This window comes from Bactrocera tryoni, chromosome 4 (genome assembly GCF_016617805.1).
Source record: "Bactrocera tryoni isolate S06 chromosome 4, CSIRO_BtryS06_freeze2, whole genome shotgun sequence".
Taxonomy (NCBI): Eukaryota; Metazoa; Arthropoda; class Insecta; order Diptera; family Tephritidae; genus Bactrocera; species Bactrocera tryoni.
In genome coordinates, this window is record NC_052502.1 from 44,998,531 (window position 1) to 45,024,083 (window position 25,553).

The 25,553-nt window shown below is 39.4% G+C and overlaps 1 protein-coding gene across 1 annotated transcript in view; it reads right to left on the minus strand.

Moving 5' to 3' along the window:
* LOC120775959 overlaps window positions 1-24,494 on the minus strand; it is a 30,529-nt gene extending 6,035 nt beyond the window's left edge. The window contains exons 1-3 of the mRNA XM_040106371.1: window positions 24,157-24,494; window positions 3,514-3,759; window positions 1,954-3,428 (exon numbers count right to left, since the gene is read on the minus strand). Coding sequence (XP_039962305.1) covers window positions 1,954-3,428; window positions 3,514-3,690 — 1,652 coding nt within the window. The 5' untranslated portion in view covers window positions 3,691-3,759; window positions 24,157-24,494. The remainder of the gene's footprint in view (window positions 1-1,953; window positions 3,429-3,513; window positions 3,760-24,156) is intronic.
* Between the last annotated feature and the right edge of the window lie 1,059 nt (window positions 24,495-25,553).

The following is a 25,553-nucleotide window of genomic DNA, read 5'->3' on the forward strand; positions in this document are numbered from 1 at the left end:
TACATTCGATATACATACATATATGAAAAACAAAAAAAAAAATCGATTTTTGAAATTCACAAGTGGATATAATTCATTAATACTATGTTCGGACCGACATTGAAAACATTTTGAAAACACATTTGTATGTTGTGGAATTTAAGTCGTTCGGACCGACAATGTGTGTTTTCGATGAGTTTTCACTGACAATTATCAATAGCGGCATTCTCTTGCTCTTGCAAGATTGCACAATGACACAAAATGCAAAAATCCTATACCGAAATATGCAAGGCCAAGCACCCATTGCAGAATCTAGTGATATATGACGGCACGAAAATAAACATGGGTTTTGGTCTGGTCTGACATATTTTACAGCCATTGCAAATAATTTTCTGCGTGTGTTTATTGTTGCGCCGTTGCACCAAGAGGAAAATTCTGCTGTTTCTGCACTGGGCAAGGTTTTGCAAGAGCAAGAGAATCCCCCTAATATGAGAATATCAAGCGACAGCTGTTTTTGTATATGGAATGTAAACAAATATCAAGTGACAATTTAGGGCCGGCAAAATATGTCTTCCAAAAACATCGATTAAACTAGAGCAAAACCAGTTTTTCCCATGAAAACATGTTTTCGTTGTCCGTCCGAATATATGTAATATAAGCTAAGGCCATTACTGTGATCAAAAAATTGTAATACTTTGCCTTGTTTGTTCCGAGCAAACTTTGATACAAATTATTCAAAGGGCGTCGAGAACGCGTTGACGATGAACCACATCCAGGACGGTCATCAACATCATGTGATCATCAACACGTCAATAAAATAAATCGACGATTAACAATCAGAGATCTTAGTGGCATAGTTAAAATATCGAAAGGATCAGTGAAAACCATTTTGAAAGATCATTTAGACCTCAGAAAAGTGAAAGCACAATTAGTTCCAAAATCACTCAATTTTTTCGAAAAACAGGATGTCATGAAAGGTATTGTTACTGGCAATGAGTCATGAATCTATGCCTACGATCCGGAAAAAGACGATCAATTAGCCAAATATCGAGGTAAAGGTGGACCGAAGCCGAAAAACGTCACGTCAAGGCAGTTAGAAAATAAAGGTTATTCACAGTTTTCTTTAATTATCGAAGTGGGGTGAATTCCGAATACCGGCCAAACTGTCAACAGGGGATACTAATTGAGTGTTATCCTTTGGTTGCCCGCAGCTATTTGTAAAAAAAAAAACGGAAATATGGGCCGATAATTTTAAAATTATGAACAATGTTTTACTATTCTCATAATAGTAAGTCAAAGTGTGAGAAAAAACTGCAATGGCAAAATGCAAAAAAATATGAAAATTTTAATTAGTTTCTTATGTTTTTTTATAAAATTTTAAATATTTGCTCTATGCTCACAGCCAATTTTCTTTAGGGTATTATGTAAATACATATATATATACATATATGTATAATTTGATACATAAGTACATAACTACAAATGTGCCTACTTATTTAAGGCTCATGTTGTGCTGGGTTAGAAGTATATAATAACAAACGTATAGAAAATTGTAACAGAATGTACTAGCAACAACAAAGATAACATTTGCAACAAAAATAATGCAACATATGATGCGGGTGAATGCACATTGCACACTTGAAAGGTTGTTAGCACATAAAACATAAGTGTCATAACCCCCTCCGCAGCACATACGCTCACACATACATATGCACATTGTACAATGTGGACTGTGCTAGTGGAAAACAAAGGTTGCCAGATGCGCTTGCCCATATGCGCAAGCTTATCAATGCAACTACATATGATTATGTGTGTGTGTTGTGTTGGTGGCGAGCATCCTAATGCGGCTAACTCAAGTACACTAATACTTGCTTACAGCACACATTGCGTTTTGTCTTTGTGTTTTTATAACGGTGGAATAGTAGTTTTTCTTACTTTTAGTCCCCCTCCCTCCCCGCAAAGCTAAAAACTCACTTGTCATATTGCAGGCCGACACACAAGTAGCCGGTTATCTGTGTATACGGTTGATCCAACTCGCCCACAAACACCGATGAGGTGTCCGAGTTCACCGAGTCACATGAGATAGCGCGCTCCAAGTTGATACCCTCCATCGAACCACAGGTCGTCGAATCGAGCGAACATTGTGAGCTGTTGCGTCGGCCAAGGCTCATTAGGGAATCTTGACGCAACAATGAACGGCCAAAGGTCCAGGTGGTATTGCCATTGCCACTCGTGTTCGGTGTGCCATGCGCTGTTGTCTGCGCGTTATGGGCCGCACCTGCGTTCACACCGAGTTTGCGGAAGAGAAAGTCCTCGGAAATGGTTTTCTGTAACATGTGTGGCCCCTTTTGTACGCGCTGCGTCAAGCCGGTGAAGGGATTGGTGGAGTTTTGTGTTAGTCGCCGCAGTCCACTTGAAAGTGACTTGAGTTCGGAGTCTTCCGCAGACGCCTCTGTGGTGGAAAATGAGCGATTACGGAATTCTTGAAATTGTTGTTGTAGTGATTTCGCGCTTAATGCTGTGGTGGTTGTGTTGTTGGTGTCAACCGCTATCGCGTCTGTTGCATGAGGCGCTGACTCGCTGTAGAAGGGATTACACGAGCCATTTGTGTTTGTTGTTGTTGGCGATGGAGCTTCGCTGCAGCCGTTGTTAATGTGTCGGTTTAAATTGTCATTGTTGCTATTGTTGTTGGCAATATTTTGCATGCCTGCGTTTGAGTAGCATTGTGTTGATTGTTGTTGTTGTAAGGCAGTGTTTGATTCCGGTAAGCTCTCAGCGGATTCACATAGAAAGGGATTTGTGCTGGAATTACGACGCTTTAACGTCTTCGGTTGATTGTGATGGCCATTTGTGTTTGCTTGTGTCGTTGTTGTTGCAGTTGTAGTTGTTGAGGATAAAGCTTCAGTTTCCTGTATTGTAGTTGGAGTTGTGATTGCTTCCACCATATGTCCACCCATGACCGCGGCACCGTTACCCACATTTTGCAATGAAACCTGTCTCTTGGCCACCGGACGTGGTATGGCACTGGCGCTCAATGCCGACGACGAAGCCGACAGCCGTGGCGGCGGTGGTGCATCAAGCGGTTTCGGTATGGCTGCGTTCGTGCATTTCATCGAAGAACGCTTGAATGGCGTATCTCCACCATTGCTGCGTCCATGTGCGCCTGTTTCATGGTTCGGCGTGGTTTCATTGATTTGTTGAAATGAAAATGTCACTGTCTTTATATGTCCGGCACTTGCGGGCGGCTGTGTGCCCGGTGCTGGCGCTGGTCGCAGCGGCTGTGGCGGTATGTTAGCGTCGACCTCCGCCTCGCCAGCGAGGTTCCAAAGCGGTGTGGTTGCATGTTGGGTTGGCTGTTGGCCCGACTGTCGGTAGTCGTCCTTGTCGATGGTGTCAAAACGTTTAAAGCTACCGCTATTGCTGAGCGAAAATTCCGAACCCGAATGGATCTGGTATTAAGCGAAAATAATTTTTTTTTATGATTATATATACGTATATGTATATTCCGCATGGATATCTGGTATTTCCACTCACCATGTAACCATTCGCATGAAATAGTTTATTTTTCGATAGTCCTATCTTCTCTTCCTTATTCGAACGCATCCATGTATTTGCACGCGGTCCCAAACAATGGCAGGCAAACATTACGAATGCTATCACCAACAGCAGCAGCAGCGCCAGAGTGGTGAATGACATCGGTTCGCCATCCATTGTTACTGCGTCTCACTTGTTTGCATGTGCTCATTCGATACTTCAACTGTCATCCAAAAGTGATGTATGCTGCAAATAGAAGTAGATGAAACGTAGTTTTAACAAAAGATTTATAAAAGGTAATCCAAGTAGAGGTACTTTTTTCAATATGGGCTCTTGAAAAGTTCCAAGAAGATCGAACGTTTTCGAGCCAAATTTTGTTCAGCGATGAGGCCCATGTGGGAAATACTCGAACGAGTCATCGAAAGTTGGACTCAACGGGTGAACCGTCTGAGACGTAGCCGCGGACCACATTTGACAGAGATAATATTCAAAAAATAAATGTCAAATAATTTTTTATCTAGTGATAATCAAAATCCCCCTTAAATTTGAAGTTTCTTTTTTTTCTATAAAAAAGTAGGGAACCTCGAAATGAATCACCCTCTATTTTCATAATTTCCCAATCTATTTTATTTACACGGTCCACGCCGCCAGATAAGCGTAGTAGATCGTGCTAAACAGTATCTAGAAAATAATATAGTAAAACAGATGTCCAAAATTTGGCTTCTAAAGTTCAAAAATCAGACAAGAAAATATATTAAAGAACTGTTAAATTCACTGTAAGATTGTTCGAATATTGTGCTAATATTGGTTAAAGGTTTGTCTTGACTCAATTTAAGCCACGCCCTTTTCTAAGCTGCCCACATTAGCATCAGAGGTTGACAGGTGCATTTAGAAGTTAACAGTTCGCTGAATACTTCTGGCGGTTTCAGGCCATATGAATAACAGACCAATTTACAGAGACAATTTATTGTGCTATATACTCTAAACATATGTATAGTATACATATTTTGTGGCAGAAAAACAGCCGGAAGTTGTAATTAAATTCCACGGGTAAATGATATTTCAAAAAAAATATTTTGCTAAATTGGTAGGACTGTCATTAGTTACAGTGCCAAATATGACCGCGATCTGTCAACAAACTTGTTTACAGCAGCTGCTTAAGTCAGTACACCTCAGTTTACAATGGCAAAAATATCAAGAATTTGTCTCAAATTTTGTACTGCTAAACAAATTTCATGTGCGGAATCGTTGTTGGAATGTTGGAAAAGGCTTACGGGGATTCAGTTTTATCAAAAACACAGCCGACGAGTGGTATAAAGCCTTCATAGACAGTCAAGAGTTCGTTGAAGATATGGCCGACTGTCAACCTCTTCAAATGGTGAAAATATCAAACAAGTGAAGAACATGGTGCTTTAAGGGGGTATTCTGGTTTAGAAATTCGAAAAAATCGATTTTTTTTTTTGCATATTTCTATAGTATAACCCTTCAAGAAAATGTCCCTAAGAGGATTTTTCGAAACTCAAATTATTTTCCGAGTTACAGCTCACTTTGTGACTCCGACTGCGCGCGACTAGTTCTCAAGCTTTACGTATACACCCGTTTTTCTCATAACTACTTTTCTAGAAATGGTGGGCATGATATCTCAAGTTCTACTCAACCGATTCACATGAAATTTTACACAGAGCTTTCTATACATTATAGTAACGCACTACGAAGAGCTTTTGAAAGAATTTCTTTTTTTATTTTTAAAAAATTGCAAACCACAAAAAAACAGGGAAAATACGAAACTTTTTTTTCAAACTCCACGATTTAGTAAATTTTTTTTTTTTTTTTCAAAAACGATTCGTAGTGCGATAACTACACTTCTACTCTTCACGGATTTCGCATAAATTTTCATTTTAGTTCACGGAAAGGATTTATATTCTGCACACCAGGACAAGCCATTGTTTCATCAGTCTCTACTTCGCCGACCTGTATTTTTTTTTTAATTTAATTTTTTCCTTATATTATTTATTGTATTTTCAGAGTATCAATAAAAAGCATGTAAAAAAATGGGTAGTCAAAATAATTTTTGATTTTTTTTATCGCGTCAAAAAAATACCTAAAATTCGGGCTTCTAACCCAGAATACCCCCTTAAAATCGTCAAGCCACTGTTAGAGAGATGGCAAGTGAGCTCGACACCGCTCGCGAGTCCGTTTGAATGATTTTTATGGATATTTTGGGTATGAAACGCGTTCTTGTTCGACTCGTCTCGATAAAACTGAATTTTTTTCCAAAAGAGTACTATTGTGACCGAATTTAAAGCCAAAAACCAAAAACTAAAACTGCCGCTGCGTGGAACTCGTTTTCAGTCCATCGAAGAAATAAAACAAAATTCGCTGAAGGAGCTGAAATCTCCCAAAAAGTGCTTTGAAGACTGATTGGCATAAGTGTATCACATCTGGTGTGTATTAATTTGAAGGCGACAACATAAATATTGATGAATAATTAAATATTTTGCGTTTTATTTACAATTTCGGGGTACTTTTTTGTCACATATACATATGTATACATGTGTACCTTACGTATATAGATTTGCTTCCCAGATAACTAAAAGCTTTTATAAATGCAGTTTGATTTATTTAAAAACAAATAAATCCAAAACAAAAAAAAAAAACAAGTATGGAAGGGCTAACTTCGGATGCAACCCCACATTTTATACTGTTGAAACTTGCAGGAATCAAAGCAAAAAATGTAAAACGTCAACCTGAGGATCAAAATCCCAGCAATTTTATATACATATACATACTATATATAACTCATATGCAGAAAGACACATAAGCTTTGTTAGAAAAACGGAAACCATTATATATAGTATACGGATGTTGGGGTAGTATCGACCAAATTTTATCTATTTTTCCCAATACCACATACTATTAACCTGTCACGTACTAAAAAAACTTATCATATAGAGTAAAGTCAGTCGGATGTTCGAAAATCCTTATATTAGTTATATTGGGGGTAAGTCAAGTTTTCGTTCACATTTATTTATTTTTGGCACAAAGATACACTGTTGTGAGTAAAACACACAGCTCATTTTCATTGAGATAACTCATAACATATATCCAGCATAAAGTCACCTGGAAGTTCGAAAATCTTTATGTTAGGTATATGGGAAGTATGACCTGATTCAAGCCATTTTTGACATACAGACATACCACTGTCAGAGAACTACTATCCCTGAATTTCAATTATATATCTCAGACATTGATCGATATTTTCTAACAAAAGTCAACTATAGGTACCGGAATCTAGATATTCGGTACCTAGGGACGTGAACAGTTTTTGTTGGATTTGACCAATTTTTGCTCATAGGGTGGCATACACTAAAGACATTATTTTTTCAAAGTTTAAACCCGTTATATTCATTGCTTCTTGATTTGCGTACTAGAACGAATCAAGTGGAATGTCAACTTGTGCTAAATGGGAAGTAGGCGTGGTTATTGTTCAATTTCGCTCATTTTCACAATGCCACGTACCAAATTTTGTCCAATAGCGAATTTGGTTGTTGTAGCTTTAGTGGCTTAGGAGATATGCACATTAAACATATTGGAGGGCGGGGCCACGCTCACTTTTTCAAAATTTTTTGTTTTAATTTAATTTGTCCACAGATGGCCCTTGGTACTGCGATCCGCTGTGCCAAATTACGTCTATGAAATCGAACTTTTTTTGTACTAAGAAACTTGCATACCAAGTTTTATCAAGATATCTCAATTTTTATTCAAGTTACAGGTTGCACGGACGGACGGACACACAGACAGTCAACCGGATTTTAACTTTTCTCCTCACTCTGATCGTTTATATACATATGTATATATAAACCTATATCTACCTCGATTAGTTTTAGGTGATACGTACAACTGATAGGTGAACAAAACTATAATACTCTGTAGAACCGGTTGCAAAAGTATAAAAAAATAAAAAAGGATGTATGTGTGTACTCAACCAAGGCATGCTTTGTATTTGTTATGATTTCATTTAGCTCTACTTCCGTTAAATTTGTTACGTCCTCAGCATCGACATTCAAAAGTTTACAATATTCAAGTTCTACACTTTCAACTCATCTCTTCTTACATTTAATTTTGCATATCGCACACACACACACATTCATTATCTTGAAACATAAATTACACGCAGTTTGTTTCATTCGCAATGACTTTGTTGTTGTTGAAGGGAAAACTTAAACTAATGAAACGAATTTCCTATTCAGAACTTTTACCATTCTCTACAGATGAATATATACAATTCACTAGTCACCGGCAATGGGAAAGAGCAACAAAAAACAAAACACAAAAAGTGTGCGCGCACTAGTCCTGGTTTCCATTTCACTAAAACGTCAGCAATACAGCATCAGCGGATTTCCCTACAGAGTTTCAGTTGGCTTTGCGTTGAGTGCGTTGACAGTTTTTGATTGAATTTGAAACTTGATCCGACCCATTTTCACATCAAAGACATGCCGTCGTCGAGTGCCGTACAAGATGTTCGACGACACAATGTGATACAATCACTGAGTACCATTGCGTGGGCGAGATTCTGGTACGCCGACATAGAGTTGCCGAGATATTGGTATAATATTTAAGTATATGCCTTTCGGTCGATCAGAAAATGTAGTCACTGAATTAAAGTAAGAGATTATTTGTCTTGGTTTTTTTGCAATACCAATGCTGGTGGTAGGCACTTATGGGATCCAGTAATTTGGTAATTTTGTATAAAACTTGACTGCACTTTTCCATTCAATAATTATTTTTCAATAAGAATAACGTTTTGTTAATTAGTTAATAATCAATTTAGAGTTTCATATTGGTGTCTAAAACATTGGGTGTGTTTTATTACGTGGCGGGTTCCAAAACCAGCGCACAACCCTGGGGAGGGATATTTCCCCTTTTTACTTTAGCCTTCAAATGGATGATTTTTGGCTACCCAGAGGATACTTGGTTTAAAACCGGAAGTCGTGAGCTGCTTGATACATATGGAAAAGAATCGTTTCTCCCAAGTGTTTGGCCCTCAGAGAACTTTTCTCACTTGTGTGAACTTTTACACATGGAACCAGCATTAACAACAACAATAATGTCAGCCTCGAAATCCAACATAAAAAAACTCTTGGCAACAAGTGCTCTTCGGACTGAGAAGGCAATTGAGAAGTAAAGTCCTCTCTCGACGAACAAAGACTAAATTCTACAAGTCACTCATCATCTCCGCCCTGCTATATAGTGCAGAGCCATGAACGATGACAACATCTGATGAGTCGGCGTTAAGAGTTTTCGAGAGAAAGGTTCTACGGAAGATTTCTTTGGTTTGGTTCTTTCCGAATTAGCAACGGCGAATACTGCAGTCGATGAAAGGAAGCTGTATGAGATATACGACGACATTGACATAGTTCAGCGAATCAAGAGACAGCGGCTGCGTCAGCTAGGTCCTGTTGTACGTATGGACGAAAACACTCCAGCTCTGAAAGCATTCGACGCAGTACCCGTCGGGGGAAGCAGAGGAGAGGGAGACCTCCACTCCGTTAGAGGGACCAGGTGGTAGGTAGGTAGGTAGGAGTGCAGCCCTATTGTCTTTCGGGCTCAATAGCACTGGCTGTGCCATTTTGATGCACTATTACTAGACCTTTTATATCTGCTATTACGTTTCACCTTCTCTTTCAAACCATTTTGAGGTTTCGATGAAGCTACTTATGTTCGATATGCTTTTAGTAGAAATCCATTCAAGGTTTGGCGCTTGATGGATTCCAAGTGTTCTGTGTCGGATCTGTGATAGGGCTGGGCATTCACAGAGAAAGTGGAAAGTCCTTTTCCCTGCTATTCCGCAGCCTCGGCAGATGTTGTTGTAGGGCATACCCATTTTGGACTCATATTCTCGAAATGGCCAGTGCCCTGTTATGGTAGCTGTTACTCTGTAGATACTTTTCCTAGACCTATTTAATAAGTCGTTAGTTCATTTCTTGTCATATGTTGGCCATAATTGTTTAGTTATAATGCATTTATTTAGTTATGTTTTTCCATCTGTTATTTGCAACTCGTTGAAATTGTCTATTTTTCTCTCTTGATCGATCCTAGCGATCTCCACCCATTGGTGATTAATTGTGCTAGGGGAGTAGGAATTTCCGTCTATGATTGCCACTTGTGGGATATCTCTGGCTACATCGCTGAAATGCTTTACCTTTGTTGAGCTGCTATGTTCCCCTTCACTCCGCCTAGGTTTTTTTGCCAGAGTTCCTTGCAGTTCCTTTGTTTCTGCCTCATCAACTGGGGTACCGGCTGCCTGATCTTTGGCTATTTTTCCCAGTATGAAGACTGCCCTCTGGTACCGGTTTTTCCTCAGCTGAATCTGGAATTTCTTGCGTTTTTTTCTGTTGTCTCCTTTAGCAGCCTTTGCACTTTGGTTGGTGCTCATGGCAGCTTTGGAGGTGGACGCTTCCTCTCTTAGATGCGCGGTTTCCGCTGCTGTATCTACCCTTTGGCTGGTATGTCCGGCAGTATTCTTACTCGTCTCCTGGCTGGTAGCGAGTAATTCGTCCTCATCGGATTCTGTTATAGGATTCCTATATGTCATATCAGTTCCTGTAATCGTCGTTATTGTCGTCAAATTGGTTTTGTTGTTATTGTAGTTGTTGTTGTTAAGTTAGTTTTGTTCATGTTTAGTCCAACGACCAGGTGGAGAAGGACCTGAATACACTATGGAAAAAGTTTTCATATGACAAGATATCTTCACCAAATTTATTTACACATGGTAACCCCGACAGCCGCAAATGTTAGTTTTATATTTATTTCACGAAAACTGTTTCTCGAACTGACACAAATTTTCCACGGCATGTCTTTTTTAGTAGAGAAGTGAAATGAAATAAATGAAAATGTTATAATTAAATGAAAACAAGCCACATAAGATGGGGTATCGATTACTCGATAATGTGACATTTTAAATTTGCCCAAAACTTTTCCAATTCGTGGTAGCGATAAAGGGTGCACGTTGCTCCACCCGCAAATAACTTTTTTGGAGCTAGAGTAACCGGCCTGCCGTTTACACTAACCGCTTTTATGTTTTTTTATTCGCCATCGGACCATAGATCTTAACTGAAATTATTCTTATCCAAGTGCCTTTGCCTTGACTGCCTCAAAATAACTTACAAAGTATTTGTCCAATGTTCCCTGATTTTCACGAAAAAAGCAAGTTCAAGTAGTTGAAGTTAAACTCTAATTTATCTAGAGCTGCTTTAAATAATCGGGATTACCTCATAAGATAAAACAGAATATAAACTCGTTTTTCCCTCAGTTATAATATTTCGGCTCTTTGCTCGTGTACGCTTTCGTCCGACCGTCTACAAAGAAGCTGATGCATGCTCCTTATGAGTATTTGAATATCTCGACCGGCAATCCATTGGCCCCCGCCCCTTGGTTATTTTCAGACGGGTAATTGTTATTCAAACTTCTTCATGGTCGGGCAAAGAAACGTCTATTTCATCTTTATCGATTGGGGAATTGGGTCGCCATCTCCTGGTCTTAAAATGTCACTGTCATTCAGCAGGTTGGAGAAGTGTTCCCTCCATAATTCAGTATGCTCTGGGCATCAGTCACTAGATCACCTCTAGGGTTCTACAAGAGTATGCTCCGGTCTTGAAACATTCTTAGTCGTCGCATCTTTTCGTAGAATTTTCGAGCATTAACCCTATCGTCTAGCTATTTTTCTATGCTGGAATCTAGTACTACAGATAACCATTTCGGTACCCGGCGAAGTTGATCAGAATCAACCCTTTTGGGGATGTGGACGCAAATCAGCGATATGTTGAAGACCTTCGTTTTGATGTGTGGTAGACGTTCATCCACCGGGGTGAATCGGAGGACTCGGCGACGGAGTCTCTCTCCTACCACAAATCCCACCCGAATTTGCACTCCTTTATATGACCACTGTAGTAAATGCCATAAGGACGTACTCGTCTCAATCTTTGTTCTGTCCATCGCACTTATTGGACGGCGGTGATGTTAGCCTTTGCTCTTACAAGGACATCAATCAGCTGAGCAGTGGCACTTTCCCATTCCCTGGTTCAAGGTGCATGCGCTTAAATCGAAATCCTTAATGCGTTAATACGAGCACTAACGTCATCAAAAGGGGGTCTTCTTCCGAGGCTGTTGTATTTTTTTATGTGGCGGGTCCCAAACCCAGCGCACAACACTGCGGAGGGATGATTCTAGCCACTCCCAGGTGAATAGCGCTCAGAGAACTTTCCTCACTTGCGTGAACTTCTACACATGGCCCCATCCATTCTGAGACTAGTAAAATCCTACACTCAAATTAAGATTAATAATTAAGTAAATGCTTATTCTACCAGAGAAGGAAAACAAGCTTAATCTTCACTCTAACTTTTAAATATATTACATAATGAGGAACATAATCTCTCTTTCTTAAAAATTATTAGTATTTAATTTCTTCAATCTGACCTTGAACTGCACACAAGTGGAAGAAAAATACCGCGTGTAATTATAAATAATTCTTAAAGCGTAAGCATTTGCTAGTTGCTGTCAAAACGATCCAATAGGCCAACGCGCAATAAAAATCCAAACAGTTATTATTTGATATATTGCGCGACGATGAGTGGACGTTGGCGGACTAAGGAAATTGCTTTACCCACATTTTTATTGCATTTTCAAGTGCGGTGGCGTGTTGCAACAACTTCGAGCAGTGCACACTTATTTCGTTTTTTCTTTTTTTTCATAATAACTAATATTTCAGGCGCTAATTGCTTTTAAATAATTTTTAAAGCTTGTTTTCAATATATTCTATTTAAATCCGATGTTTAGTATTGAGTTTTTGGTGATTTTCTTAGCAAAAAATTTGAGAATTTAATGATACGTATATGATTGTAAAAATAGTTATAAGATCAGATCTCATTCCTTCTGACTAACTGTAGAAAACTTAAAGGTGGTTAGTTCTAAAAAGAAGGTTTTGGGAGCTTAGACAATTACTTGTATTGCTATACTTTTTTTCTATAATGCTAGCTACTTTTTAATATTTGCAACTATTTTTATAGTGATTAAACCTGGAACATACACATATTATAATGGCTTTGATATTTGATAAACCTTCTTAAAATTTATGAAATTGTTCCGCTTTTCCTTTCATTTTATCAAATATCAAATGAAATTTAGATATCCGAGAAATTAGTCTTGCGTGTAGTTTCTTCTACTATTTTATCTCTGAAAAAGCATTACTTCTCAATTAACCGTTATGACTGTTGAGTTCAACGAAAACGCCATATTGATTTTAAGCAGAAACTGAATTATCTTTACTGTTAGGAACATGTAGTGAGATTGTTTCGACGAAACATAAAACGATATTATAATTAATTACAACATTTGCGTTGTTGATTTACCGAATATTTGGAAATGGTGATCCAAATGTTATAAGGTGAGAAAATATAAGCATAACTGCTGTTCTCAGCTAAGTTCAGTGCTGGGAACACTATTGGTAAAAAGTTTAATTTGATGAAGTGACATCCAATCCGGCACTAAAAATAAAATATGACTTACCGATCAAGTTCTTCGATTTAACAGCATTGGATAAGATAAAATCCTAGTAACTTCCAGTAGTATACAGCTTGAAATCTAGGTAGGACACAGCACTAAGTGATAAAAGCTTTTTTAAATAAAACAAAAACTGTTTGGGACATCAATGAAATTATTCATTCCTGTGAAAGTACATTCGGTGCCGTTATGTAGGGAACTCGATTTCTATTGCATGGCTACCACGAGCACAATTGACAGTTTTCAAGCATAAATCGGCCGATACTGCTGCAATTTCTCGTTCAATATTCGCACGAAGTGGAAGACTGCAGAATTAAATATATACAAATCTAAACTTCGAGATCACCCAAACGCTCTGGTTAATGCTTTGGTACATTCCTGCGATCAAACCTTAAAAGAAGAGATATGCCTGCATACTAAGGAGCAACGGTATCACCAAAACAGCTCAATCATTTGCTTGAGCTTGTCTAGTTTTTAAATAGATTTAAGATTTTATAACTTATTATTAGGCTTTTAAAACAAAAAGCAGATTCAATAAATAAACAGATATTGCAAAAAACAAAAAACAAAATATTCATAAGAAGATCGTCAATCGTCGTTTCCTTGTTGGCTTAGACCATAGATTTGGCGTAGCCCCACAGGAAATAGTGTAACGGCTTCAAGTCGCACGACCGTGGCGGCCAATTGACATGTTTATTAAACTTGGTTTTCAATAAATCGATTGTGACATTCGCTGTGTCTCTTATGGTGCCGTCCTGCGTCAATTTGATCTTGTAAAGATGTAAGCCAAGAACTTTTCGCAAAATTCGCGACAACGACGTCACAGATATGCCCAACGTTTGAGCACGACGTGTGAGAGACCGATTTGGGTCTTCCTCAATTTATGCACTAGCGACAGCAATATTCTCAACACTACGGGCACTTCTTTGTCTCACTGGTACGAGAACATTTTGTACTGTGCCTGTGTATTTACATTTTCTTTTGGACGCTCAATTGTTGATCTGACAGGACGATTATGACGACCATAAATTGGACTTAATGCTCTTAGAGTTGAGGCCACTGACTACGAATTTCAGTAGTAAATTTAAACAACTTTGACTCGTTGGATCGTAAAGTTGTACGATTAAATGGCAAACTTTACTAAAGAGAAATACCAAAAGAGCGGGAAAAAATGATGTCGTTTGTTGTCTCCGTCGGTCTACTTTGTAGCGCCCCTATTGAAAACCCCTTTATTTCAATTTCTAATTTCTGTTATCTTAATTTTCATAACCAGTCAATATTGCCGGATCATTAGCAAAGTTTTGTCGAACATTTTTTCTCCATGCACATATAATAAATAATAATATTAATTATATTTTATAGTGGGCTACAGCCTTTAGTAGAAGTTTCCAAAATTTTCTTCACTTCTTCTTCACTGTATTGTGCTAAATATTCGCCGATGTAATAAATGCCATATCGCAGTGTGATTACAATCTGCAGTTATTGATATTGGCCACCAAGTTGGCTGTGCTCGACCAAGAACCAACCGCCAACATAACCACCAAAGTATTTAACCATTTTGCTGGCTGGAATTTTCACCCAGCTTCAGGCGAAGAGCGCTGAATGCTAGTTATGGCAAACATCACACATGACCGTAGTATGTCAGTTGTATGTGTGTGGGCATGTCCCTGCCTTTTGTGCATGTTTACTCATGCGAATGCGCGCGCGTGTGTGTGTGTCGGTGCAAGTTTATGTGATTTTGTAAGACATAATTTCCATATGAATGGTGTTGCATGCACACATGGCCATACAAAAGAGTGCCCAGGCTCATGCCCCATGCCCATATGTGTGCATCAATTGTCGCAGTGCTGCTGTTTCTGCTGGTGTCGCTGCTTGATAGTGGAGAGTTTTCATTAACCTAGTCACAGGTCATTCCACTTGCGATGCAGCAGTGGCTGGCTACTTATTGGTATTCAACTATAGTGTACTATGGATATAATTCCAAGTAGCTGTGTCACAGTTTCTGTCTATATACACATTTATATGAACATGGACCGTAGAATCAGGTGTAGCTTTGTTTTGTGACATAGAACTATGAATACCCGTATGACTTGAGTAAATGGGTAAATATTTATATATTCATAAGCGCTATATTTATGTACATAAATACAATTTTTACTTCAGTATTTCATGGAAATTCGGATGAGTACTTTCTGAAACCTGTAACTATTACTGCGAGGCAGCATTGTCTCTTTCCTTAACTGATTCTTCGTCTATTTTTGGTATTTACATTGGCTTGTTGATATTAAACGTTTTTAACGATCGCTATAATTGTTTTAGAGGCTAGAACAATTCCACAAATTGTATTGAAGAATGTTGCCGAATATTGAGCACAACATCCGGTGTGTTTAACGTGGGTACCTGCTGACGACAGCCTTACTCCACGGCGCTAAAAAGCACAGCGAATCAAAATAATGCGTTGATCAGCGCCCTGAGAATGCTAAGCATTTTCAGTACCAATTGGCAGTGTGGCATGGACTCACTAACCACCTTGGTCGGGTTCGATGCCCATCTAAAACCTCTGCCGTGCTTTGGGTCCGGCACCCGGTTGCCATGCAACTCCACATTCAACTGACAAGGTCAGTTCTTCCCGCATTTGGGTTTTAACCACAACCACCACGAATCTCCACAAAGGGCCAAACCCAATGAGCAGATGGGAGTTACCTTCAAGGACTACTGCTCCCCGTGGTACCAGAATTAAGTCTCCGGTCAGACCTCGTGGCCGAAGCTACTACCAGTTGAGCTTCCGTACGGCTCTGGACTGGTAGTGAGGATATTAGTCGCCTGTTACGACAGGCATGCCTTACCACGGGTATATTCGGTTTCCCCCCGAACCCAAAGGTACAACTGTCAATGTGTTTTACGTGGGATCCTGCTTATGAAAAGCTTAACTCCACGGTGCTCAAAAGCACAACGGATCAATACAATGCGTCGATCAGCGCCCCGAAAATTGGGTAAGGATTTTCAGTACCAATTGACAGTGCGGTAAGGACACACTAACCACCTTGGTAGGGCTCGAGGCCCATCTAAAACCTCTGCCGTACTTTGGGTCCGGCACCCGGTTGCAATGCAACTCCACATTCGACTGACAAGTCAGTTCTTCCCGCGATTTGGGTTTTAACCACAGCCACCACGAATCTCCACAAAGGGCCAAACCCAATGAACAGACTGGAGCGAACTCCAGGGGCTACTGCTCCCCGTGGTACCAGGTTTAAGTCTTTGGTATTGACCTTGTAGCCGAAACTACGACCAGTTGAGCCTCCATACAGCCCTGGACTGGTGGCCAGGATCTTAGTCGCCTCTTACGACAGGCATGCCTTACCGCGGGTATATTCAGTTTCCCCTCGAACCCGGAGGGGTCCCCCCGTACCCGCAGGGGGAACCCAAAGGTACAGTCCTTAATCCACTCCCGGCAGTCATTTTGCTTATTTAGACCCGATTGAGGTGTACTTCTCCTTCTTTATTATCGTAAACACCGCCTACGCGGTTATAGCCGAGTTTACAAACTCGCGCCAGTCGTTCTTCCTTGACGCTCTTTAGCGCCAATTGAAGATTTCGTGTGTAGCCAGGTCCTTCTCCACCTGGTCTCTACAACGGAGTGGAGGTCTTCCTCTTCCACTGCTTCCCCCGGCGAGTACTGGGCCGAGTACTTTCAGAGCTGGAGTGTTTTTATCCATTCGGACGACATAACATAGCCAGCGTAGTCGATGTCTCTTAATTCGCTGAACTATGTCAATGGCGTCGTAAATCTAGTACAGTTCATCGTTCCAGCGACTGCAGTATTCGCTGTTGCCAATGCGCAAAGGACCATAAATCTTCCGCAGAACCTTTCTATCGAAAACACGTAACGCCGACTCATCAGAGGTTGTCATCGTCCATACCTCTGCACCATATAACAGAACGGGTATGATGAATGACTTGTTGAAATTGGCCTTTATTCGTCAAGAGCGGATTTCACTTCGCAATAGCCTACTCAGTCCGAAGTAGCACCTTTTGTCAAGAATTATTTTGGGTTGGATTTCGACTCTGATGTTAATGCTGGTTCCAAAATAGACGAAACTATGTAGGACTTCGAAGACTGTTTGTGCAATGACAGGAGATATTTCGTCTTGTTCTCGTACACTATTAGATCCATTTGCTTTGCTACTTTGTTCAGCCTAGAGATAGCAGAACTAACGGCACGATTGTTATGTCCCATGATATCGGCATACGCCAACAGCTGCACACTCTTGTAAAAGATTGTACCTTCTCGATTCAGCTCTGCAGCTTCAGGAATAGATTGAAGAAGTCGCATGATAGGGGTTATCTTATCTGAAACCTCGCTTGATATCGAACAGCTCGGAGAGGTCCTTCCCGATCCTGACGGAGCTTTTGGTGTTGCTCAACGTTAGTTTACACAGCTGTATTAGTTTTGTCCAAGTCAAGCCATAGCGACATAAAGGCAGCTCTTTTTCGAAACACGAGATATAGCAGTATAAACACATTTTTGTAAAAAATGTATTTCAGCGACAGCTCAAGCATTACCGTCCCATGAATTTAAGTATAATTTATATACAATAACTTATGTAATTTAATTGAGTATTTTACTCACAACTATGAACTTTGAAAGTAAATCTTACTTACGGAACACATTTTTTTTTAGAATCTTAACACAGCCATGCATAACAATACTTGTGTGTGCCTTTTCAGTGGTGACTTCAGGAAGAAAAGATTATAAGATATACCACATACATCCATACACATATTCACAGAGCACGAACGCAAACGCCAGAACCGCACACTTATAAGTTTAAGTTGGTTAGTTGGCACTCATAGACGTACCCATCACTTGGGGCTGCTATCCGCCGCACGTAGCATTTTTGCAAAGCTTAACGCTTAAGGGCTTTAACTAGGCTACTATATATTTATCTGTGGGTGTGTGTAACTGTGTATCTTTGTGTTTTTGCTTGGGTGTGCTCGTTGAACTAACGGTTTTAACGGCAGCGGGGAATAAATGCATTCCAAACACTTATTCTTCTTGTGCAATTACTTTACTTTCGCTTTTCTTGGTATGCTGCTCTCTTTACCGGGAAGTGACTTATTTTAACTTAAACAAGTATTCTTAAGAAGTCATTGTACTTCTTATCAATGTTTAAAGGCTTAAAATGCCAATGTATGGTTTCTACGATTGGGTAAGAAATAATTTAAAGTCGCTTCGTCGCATTATTCTCTTCAAGCAGGCTTAAGAAATTAGTTCAATTCCTACTCATTCATTTGCGTTAAAATATTTTCAATCGGAAAAATTGGCAATCAATTTCAAAAATTAGCTTGAATTTTGTTATTTTTAATTTTGATACTGTTATTATTCTTTTATCTGTTAAATTTACTTAACTTAAAGAAATTAATGGCAAACCTTCTCAACAAATTTTTCAAAAGTAAAATTTTTGTTTCCATATTGAAGTTCAAACTCGGCGAGTCTGTTTAAAAAACCTACAACAATTTAAATAGTCCGAATTACTAGCTGAGAACCTTGCACACCCGGTACTGGATGAGGCGGAGTTATCTTTGCACAATCAAAAATCAATCCAATTTTTTCATCTTTCTTCCCCTAAGTGATAAAATGCGTATTTAAAACTAGTCGACGAGCATGTCCCAAATCTACAAGTGAGATTCTCGAATAGTTCTTTAAGAAATGATATTAAACGCCACGAGTTTCATCAAGACGTTTGTATCATAATGTGAAGATAATGCCTGCTGAATGGCAGTGGCGAAGTATTGATAAGGAGCACGCATGTGCTTCCTTGTATAATATGGTCGGACGAAAGCATGACCGACGATTGCAATTTAAGTGTACTCTGCCCAATCCACAAAAAGGGAAACCCCACAATCTGCGGCAACTACCATGGGATAAGCCTCCTCAACATCGCATAAAAGGTTCTATCGAGCGTACTGTGTGAAAGATCCAAATCTTGGAAAATACCCGTGAAAAGAGAATAGGCATGCCCCACCTCTTCGTCGATTTTAAAGCTGCTTTTGACTGTACGAAAAGGAGCTGCGTTTATGCCACGATTTTCGAAAATTAATACGACTGTGTAAACTGACGTTGAGCAATACCAAAAGCTTCGTCAGGATCGGAAAGGATCTCTCCGAGCCGTTCTTTTACCAAACGAGGTTTCAGAAAAGGCGACTCTTTTTCGTGCGACTTCTTCTTCTTGAAGAAAATAATTCGAGCTGCAGAACTAAATAGGGTAGGTACCATCTTCTACATATAAGAGTGGACAGGTGCTGGAGTACGCCGATGATACTGATGTTATTGGTCTACCCAACCAAGCCATTAGTTCTGCTTTCTCGAGGATGGATAAGGAAGCGAAGCAAATGGGTCTGGTAGTGAACGAGAGCAAGACGAAATATCTCCTGTCATGAAACAAATAGGAGACACTCGGGACTTGGCTCCCACGTCACTATTGACAGTCATAGATTATTTCGTCTATCTTGGATCAGTATTAACAGTAACAACAATGTCAGCCTCGAAATCCAACGCAGAGTAAAGAGTTCTCTTGTCAATAGGTGCAAAGGTTCTGCAGAAGATTTACGGTCGTTTGTGCATTGGCAACGGTGAATATCGGATTCCATGAAACGATGAGTTGTACGAGTTATACGACGACATTTCCATAGTTCAGAATTAAAAGACAGCAACTACGTTGGCTGAGTTATGTCGTCCGAATAGATCAAAACTCTTCTGCTCTGAGAGTATTCTACGCAGTACCCTCCGAAAGGAAGAAGGAAAGAGGAAAGCCTCCACTCCTTTATAAAGACCAAGTGGAGAAGGACTTGGCTTTGCTTGGATTCTCCGATTGGCGCCAAGCAGCGAATCGGAAGAACGACGGGCGCACTGTTGGAAACTCTGCTATAACCACGTAAGCGTATTTCTTATTTTTTAATGCTTTGGAACCGCCTTTGAGTCCACCGAACATTTTGAACCTTTTAATAGCAATAAACTGGATAAAAGAATACCGGTTTTATTTTATTTTTAGAAGTTGAAAAGAAGAACTTATTCATTCACAAGATCGTTTTTAATTCTCGCATAAACTGTATGTAAGTTGAACATTTTTCTTGACTTTCTCAAGTCGCTCTCGCCCCAGTTGAATTCAGCTTCACTTTATATATATTTTTATTATGCACTCATCGCTTTCATGGCTTTAGGACACAGCCGTTTGGCATGCCTCAACCGTAAGCTTAATTTATGCAATTGCCAATAAAATGGATTTTAGATGGTGATAGCTTTTGAGCGACATAACAGTAAAACACTGACAAATACTGACTCCATTCAAAATGTTTCCGAGAATTTTGAGCTTTTACATAACCGAAAATGGCTGTTGCTTTATTATTTTGCACAAATTTAACGGTTGTTATTGTGTGCCATTTGCATTTGCAATTGATGTTGTTGTTAGAGCGCATTTCGCAGACATCTCGTCGTCGCTTGCTGTGTGCGAAAATGACTTTATTTCTGAGCTTTGTTGTTATTTGCCATGTTATTGGTCTCATTTGCTAGCAGTTGGTCAAGACAATTATTTTCATTCTTTCCAGTTTTGCACAAGTTTTTGGTAATAGTAGGCGTGGTTTCATTGTTGTATTTTTTGCAAAGCATGGAAAGACTTAAACATTGTTGGAACATTCTTTGAGGTTTAGAAATAATAAATATTTCGAATATGACAAAGTTGTACAATAAAAAGAAAAAACGTGAATTTCGGCAGTACCGAAGCTATAATACCCTTTGCAAATATACTACTGTAAAAGATTCATAACAAGAATTTAATTGCGATCGTTAAGATTCTTTTCGCTGTTTGGCGTCAATTGGAGATTCTAAGCGTAGTCGGGTCCTTCTTCACTTGGTCTTTCTAACGGAGTGGAGGTTTCGCTTTCTATTGCGTCGAAAACTTTCAGAGCTGGAGTGTTTTCCAATGTTGTACAATATCTCGTACAGCTCCATCTACTGCGGTCTTCGCCGTTGCCAATGCGCAAAGGTCTATGCATCTCTTTCTCTCGAAAACTCGGAGCGCCGACTTATCAGATGTTGTCATCTTTCAAGCCTCTGCACCATATAGGAAAACGGGGATGATGAGTGACTTATAGAGTTTGGTCGTCGTTCGTCGAGAGAGAAGACAACTCTATTATATCAATGTAAAAACTGGCATACCCGTTTGGTTTTATGCAATGTGACGATTTTGGTTTTTGTTCATCATATCTGGGATCAATAATTTTCTGACTTTCGGATATACTGTCGGCTTCCTCAGAAACAGAATTTTTGTTTCGTTAGACCACAATTTGTTATGCAAGTTTTCAACATATCTGCGATCAAAGCATTTTTTAGCCTTCGTACATACTGTCTGGGTTCTCAGAAACGTAATAATACAATTTTCATTTCGTCGGATCACAATATGTTACACCATTTTTCAACTGGCCCATGCAGGTGGTCTGCAACAAATTGTGCTCTGCCGAGGTTAAAGTAGTGGCTCTCTTTTTGGGTTTCTGCCGAAAGGTTCAACTTTTTTCCAATAGTGGACGCAGTAACACTAAGATTTAAATCAGCTTTAACTTTTTCTTAAGCAAAAAATGTCTTTTCTCAGGCCGAACGCACAATTTTCCTCGACTATGGCTGCGGAATAACATTTTTTCGTGTAAAAATAATATTGTTTTAACTTTTTACTGCCATTAGTTCGAACACACTTGTAAATGGTGAAATGATTTCCGCCAAAATGTGGGATATATTAAAAATAGGGTTTGACCAAAAACTGGGGTAAATCGGTCCTTCTTTCTCAATTTTCACAAATCGCTTAACATTGGACAAACACGTGATATTTATTACTAATTTATTTTCAAGGCCAAATCATTTTCGTTTCGGCTCACATTTAGACGAACCTTATTGTTGTTATTTTGTTATATAGACCCAAAGCCTCGCTGAAATCCAAGGAAAAATCCAATGAGTGCCTAAATGTAGGCAACAATTATGCCGCTCAACTGAAGTATTATGTGGGCGGTTTCTAAGGGTTGTAATAAAAGTGATCATTACGCTGTTGGACAGGGGGTGGGTGAGTGCAACAATAGTGAAATGTCCTGAAAATCAAACGAATACTTTGACACAGTTTAATACGCTCAAGTGAAAAGGCAAAGTATGGCAAAGTAACGGTAATGCCTTAAAAACAACAATAAACAGTGACTGACTGCGAGAGCAACAATAAAAGCAACCGCAGCGAGGCAAGGCATAACAACAGAAGAAATAGCAGAAGCAGAGTAAGAAGCAAAGAAAAAAATAAAATGACTACAATGGTATTTTAGCAGCAGCACGGAAACAGCCGCAGAGGCAGAGGGGCCGCAGCAGCGGCAGCAGCATCAACTTGACTTGAGTTGACGAATGAAATGGTATGGTCGGAATGGAATGCGTTGATTCTTTGCGTTGTGTTGAAATGGGAATATTTCTATGATATGGCTGTCGATGGCTGCTTCGTGAGTTGGTGAGATGGTTGATGGCTTGCATGGTACACTGGCTGAAGCGTGCTTGCGGGTAGTGACAATACGCGAATATGAGCAGAGAAGTTAGTTTGGTGTTGCATAAAGCTTGGGAATGCTTGATGGCAACCAGTGATAGCAAATAGGGCTATATAAATACCCACATACACGTATAGAAGAGCACTCTTTACTTATTACATTCGTATATGTGTGTGTATGTGTGAATTTGTGTGGCTTGTTTGATTTCTGTTGAGACAGTGTTGATTTTTTCCCACGCAGGCACCCACACACACCTCCCCTTCAACATAAATGCTGTTTTTATACCCTCAACAACCAAAACGAAACTTTGTAGACTCTATGGTTGATACATATATAAATGATCCGTCTGCATATAGGCGAATCAGTGCCTCAGTTTTGGCGCTATCGAAACGCAATTTTCCACACCTCCTTTTCTCTCCAAGCAGTTGCTCATTTGTCTGATTCGTTGATATCGGGCTACTATAGCGTATAATTGTCATATAAACTGATCGATCGAAATCAAGCTATTGTTCCTTTAATACCCTTTCTTGCTATAAAGGTGCTACTGTAAAGGGTATTCTAGCAGTTAACATATTATCTGGTTTTTTCGTTGTTCTTGTGCATGTTTTGTGGGCCTTGCTGTTGCCTCATAAGTTTGGTTTCATATTGAGGCCACAATTGGGCGCATTAAGCCCACAAATCATGCAGCAAAATATATTTACAACCGTACAATTGTTCAAATATGTTCAACTAGAGACTAACAACGCACTGTTTTTGCACCGAACAACTAATCACCGTGGCCGCAAAGTGTGCGAGTGGCCTTGCAGCAAACAGTGTGCAATCATAAACAAGCAACAACAAACATATGGCAATCACGTAGCCGAAAACACACAGAAAAAATCAAACAAGAACACAACAATGGCAATATTTGTTGTCATTGCCGCCCAGCTGTGCATGTGTGTGTGTTACTATATGAGTGTGTGTGTGTGTTTACATTAATTAGCTTGTTAGAATCAACGAAAATTGTCCGATTTTTACACATCAACGCACAGCGGCGATGACATAAACGCTGTCTGAGCAGAAATTGGTGGTTTAAACAACTACAGTTGTGTGCAGAATTATAAAACATAAACACACGTACAAGATTAACACATATGGACATATGTACATAAAAATTTTTTAGTTGTCGCATATTTTTCTGCATTAAAAAAAATAAAAGAAAACTGAAAAAAATACTATTAGCACATTGACACACTAACCGTTGTTGGCTCGCAAAATTTTTTGTCTTGCCTTTGTTGCTTTTTGTGTTTTTACTATTTTTTGTTCGCCCTTCTCCTAGTGAGGCGTGAAAATTTCGGCTACACGCTATCTCATACACAAATGTGTTTGGTAAAAGCTCGGTTTGTAGGTCGCATAAAATTGAACACTTTCAATACACAACAAATATACTTGGAGAGCCCTCTAACGCTTTCCATAAGCATTTCTATATGCATTTAACACACTTCAACACAATTCAGGTGCACACACACCCATGCTGCTCACCTCTTTTTAGCGACTGGCTTTCAGGGAAATGCACAGCAGCAGCAATGCTCTGAGATTCTGCCAAATCAACTATTTATCTGCATAAATACGCTTGTGCCTTGTTATGTTTCATAATATTTATGCGCCTATATGTAGGCAGCATGCTTTTAGGGGCTGTCCGTAGCGCTCAATTTCGTTGGTGTGTGCACTATTTGCCTAATTGTTGTTCACCATAAAAAAAAGCAAACTCAAAATCACTCATTTTCCATTTTCATACACTAACACACACACATATAGCCATAAATTTGTCACAGGACGCACGCGCCTCGAACGCATTTAACCGCTTTGCACGTGCACTCTATTCGATATCCCGTTACCAACTGAGCGTGTATACAGAGCGTGTCAGAAAAGTCATGGCTTACAAAAGTGTTGTAGTTATTTGACGAAGCAGCAAAAGAAGAAGAAGCAGCAGCAGCAGCGTTGGTCGCAAAGCAGGAAGTGGTTATGAAAATGCCTCTACATTGGCACGGCGAAGTGTTGAAGCAGCGCAACAGTGACACAGTAGCCGAGTGGTAGTAGACCAACCGACTGAACTAAAAACATTGGCGCCCAACCACCCACTCATACACATAATATGTTTGTTGTTACGCGCAGCGAATGAAATGAGAGTGAAATGGAGGTGAATTGAGAGTGAAAGCGGAATAATGACAGCTCGTGAGCGCAGGGTTGCCGCTGCCGCTTATTAAAAAAATCAAATAAATGTTTGACGCAAGAAATAATGAGAAAGAATAATAAAATTTTGCTGAGAATATGTTTTAGATTTGCCAAAGTTCACTTTGAACGATCAAGTTGCTGGAAAGAAGACAATTTTCAATGTTCGCTGACGAGTTCGCTTGGAATATACAAAAGTATGTGCTCTCAAGTTACTAACAGTTCTGAAATCTAAACTGCTTTCTTCCCCCGATGGATTTGACTGATTATAGCGTTTAAGTTCATAATTCTTTAGGCCGTCCCCTACTTTTTTCTTTGCCATAGGCATACCACGATCTTTGTTAATATTGTCATTACGAATATGCTTTGAGGATTTTTGACTGAAACCTCTGTATTATATCAAAGAACTAAGTTAAGAACAAAACTGAAACGAATTAGACTACTCTGAAACTATGGGCTTTGAATTGATTTAACTATTTTAGGAGCTGAGCAAAACGTATATTGGATTCGTTTTAAGAAATAAACGATTGATGTGGTTTGTGTATAAAAGATCTTGTCGCCACAAGTTTAATTCAGCACTTTCTTAAATTTCTTAGCAAAATATTATTTAATTCTTACTCATTTCTCTTCGGTGTTTCACCATAAAACCGATACTAATTAATTTATCTCGTTCTACTGATGTGATATACTGAGAAGTGAACCTAATT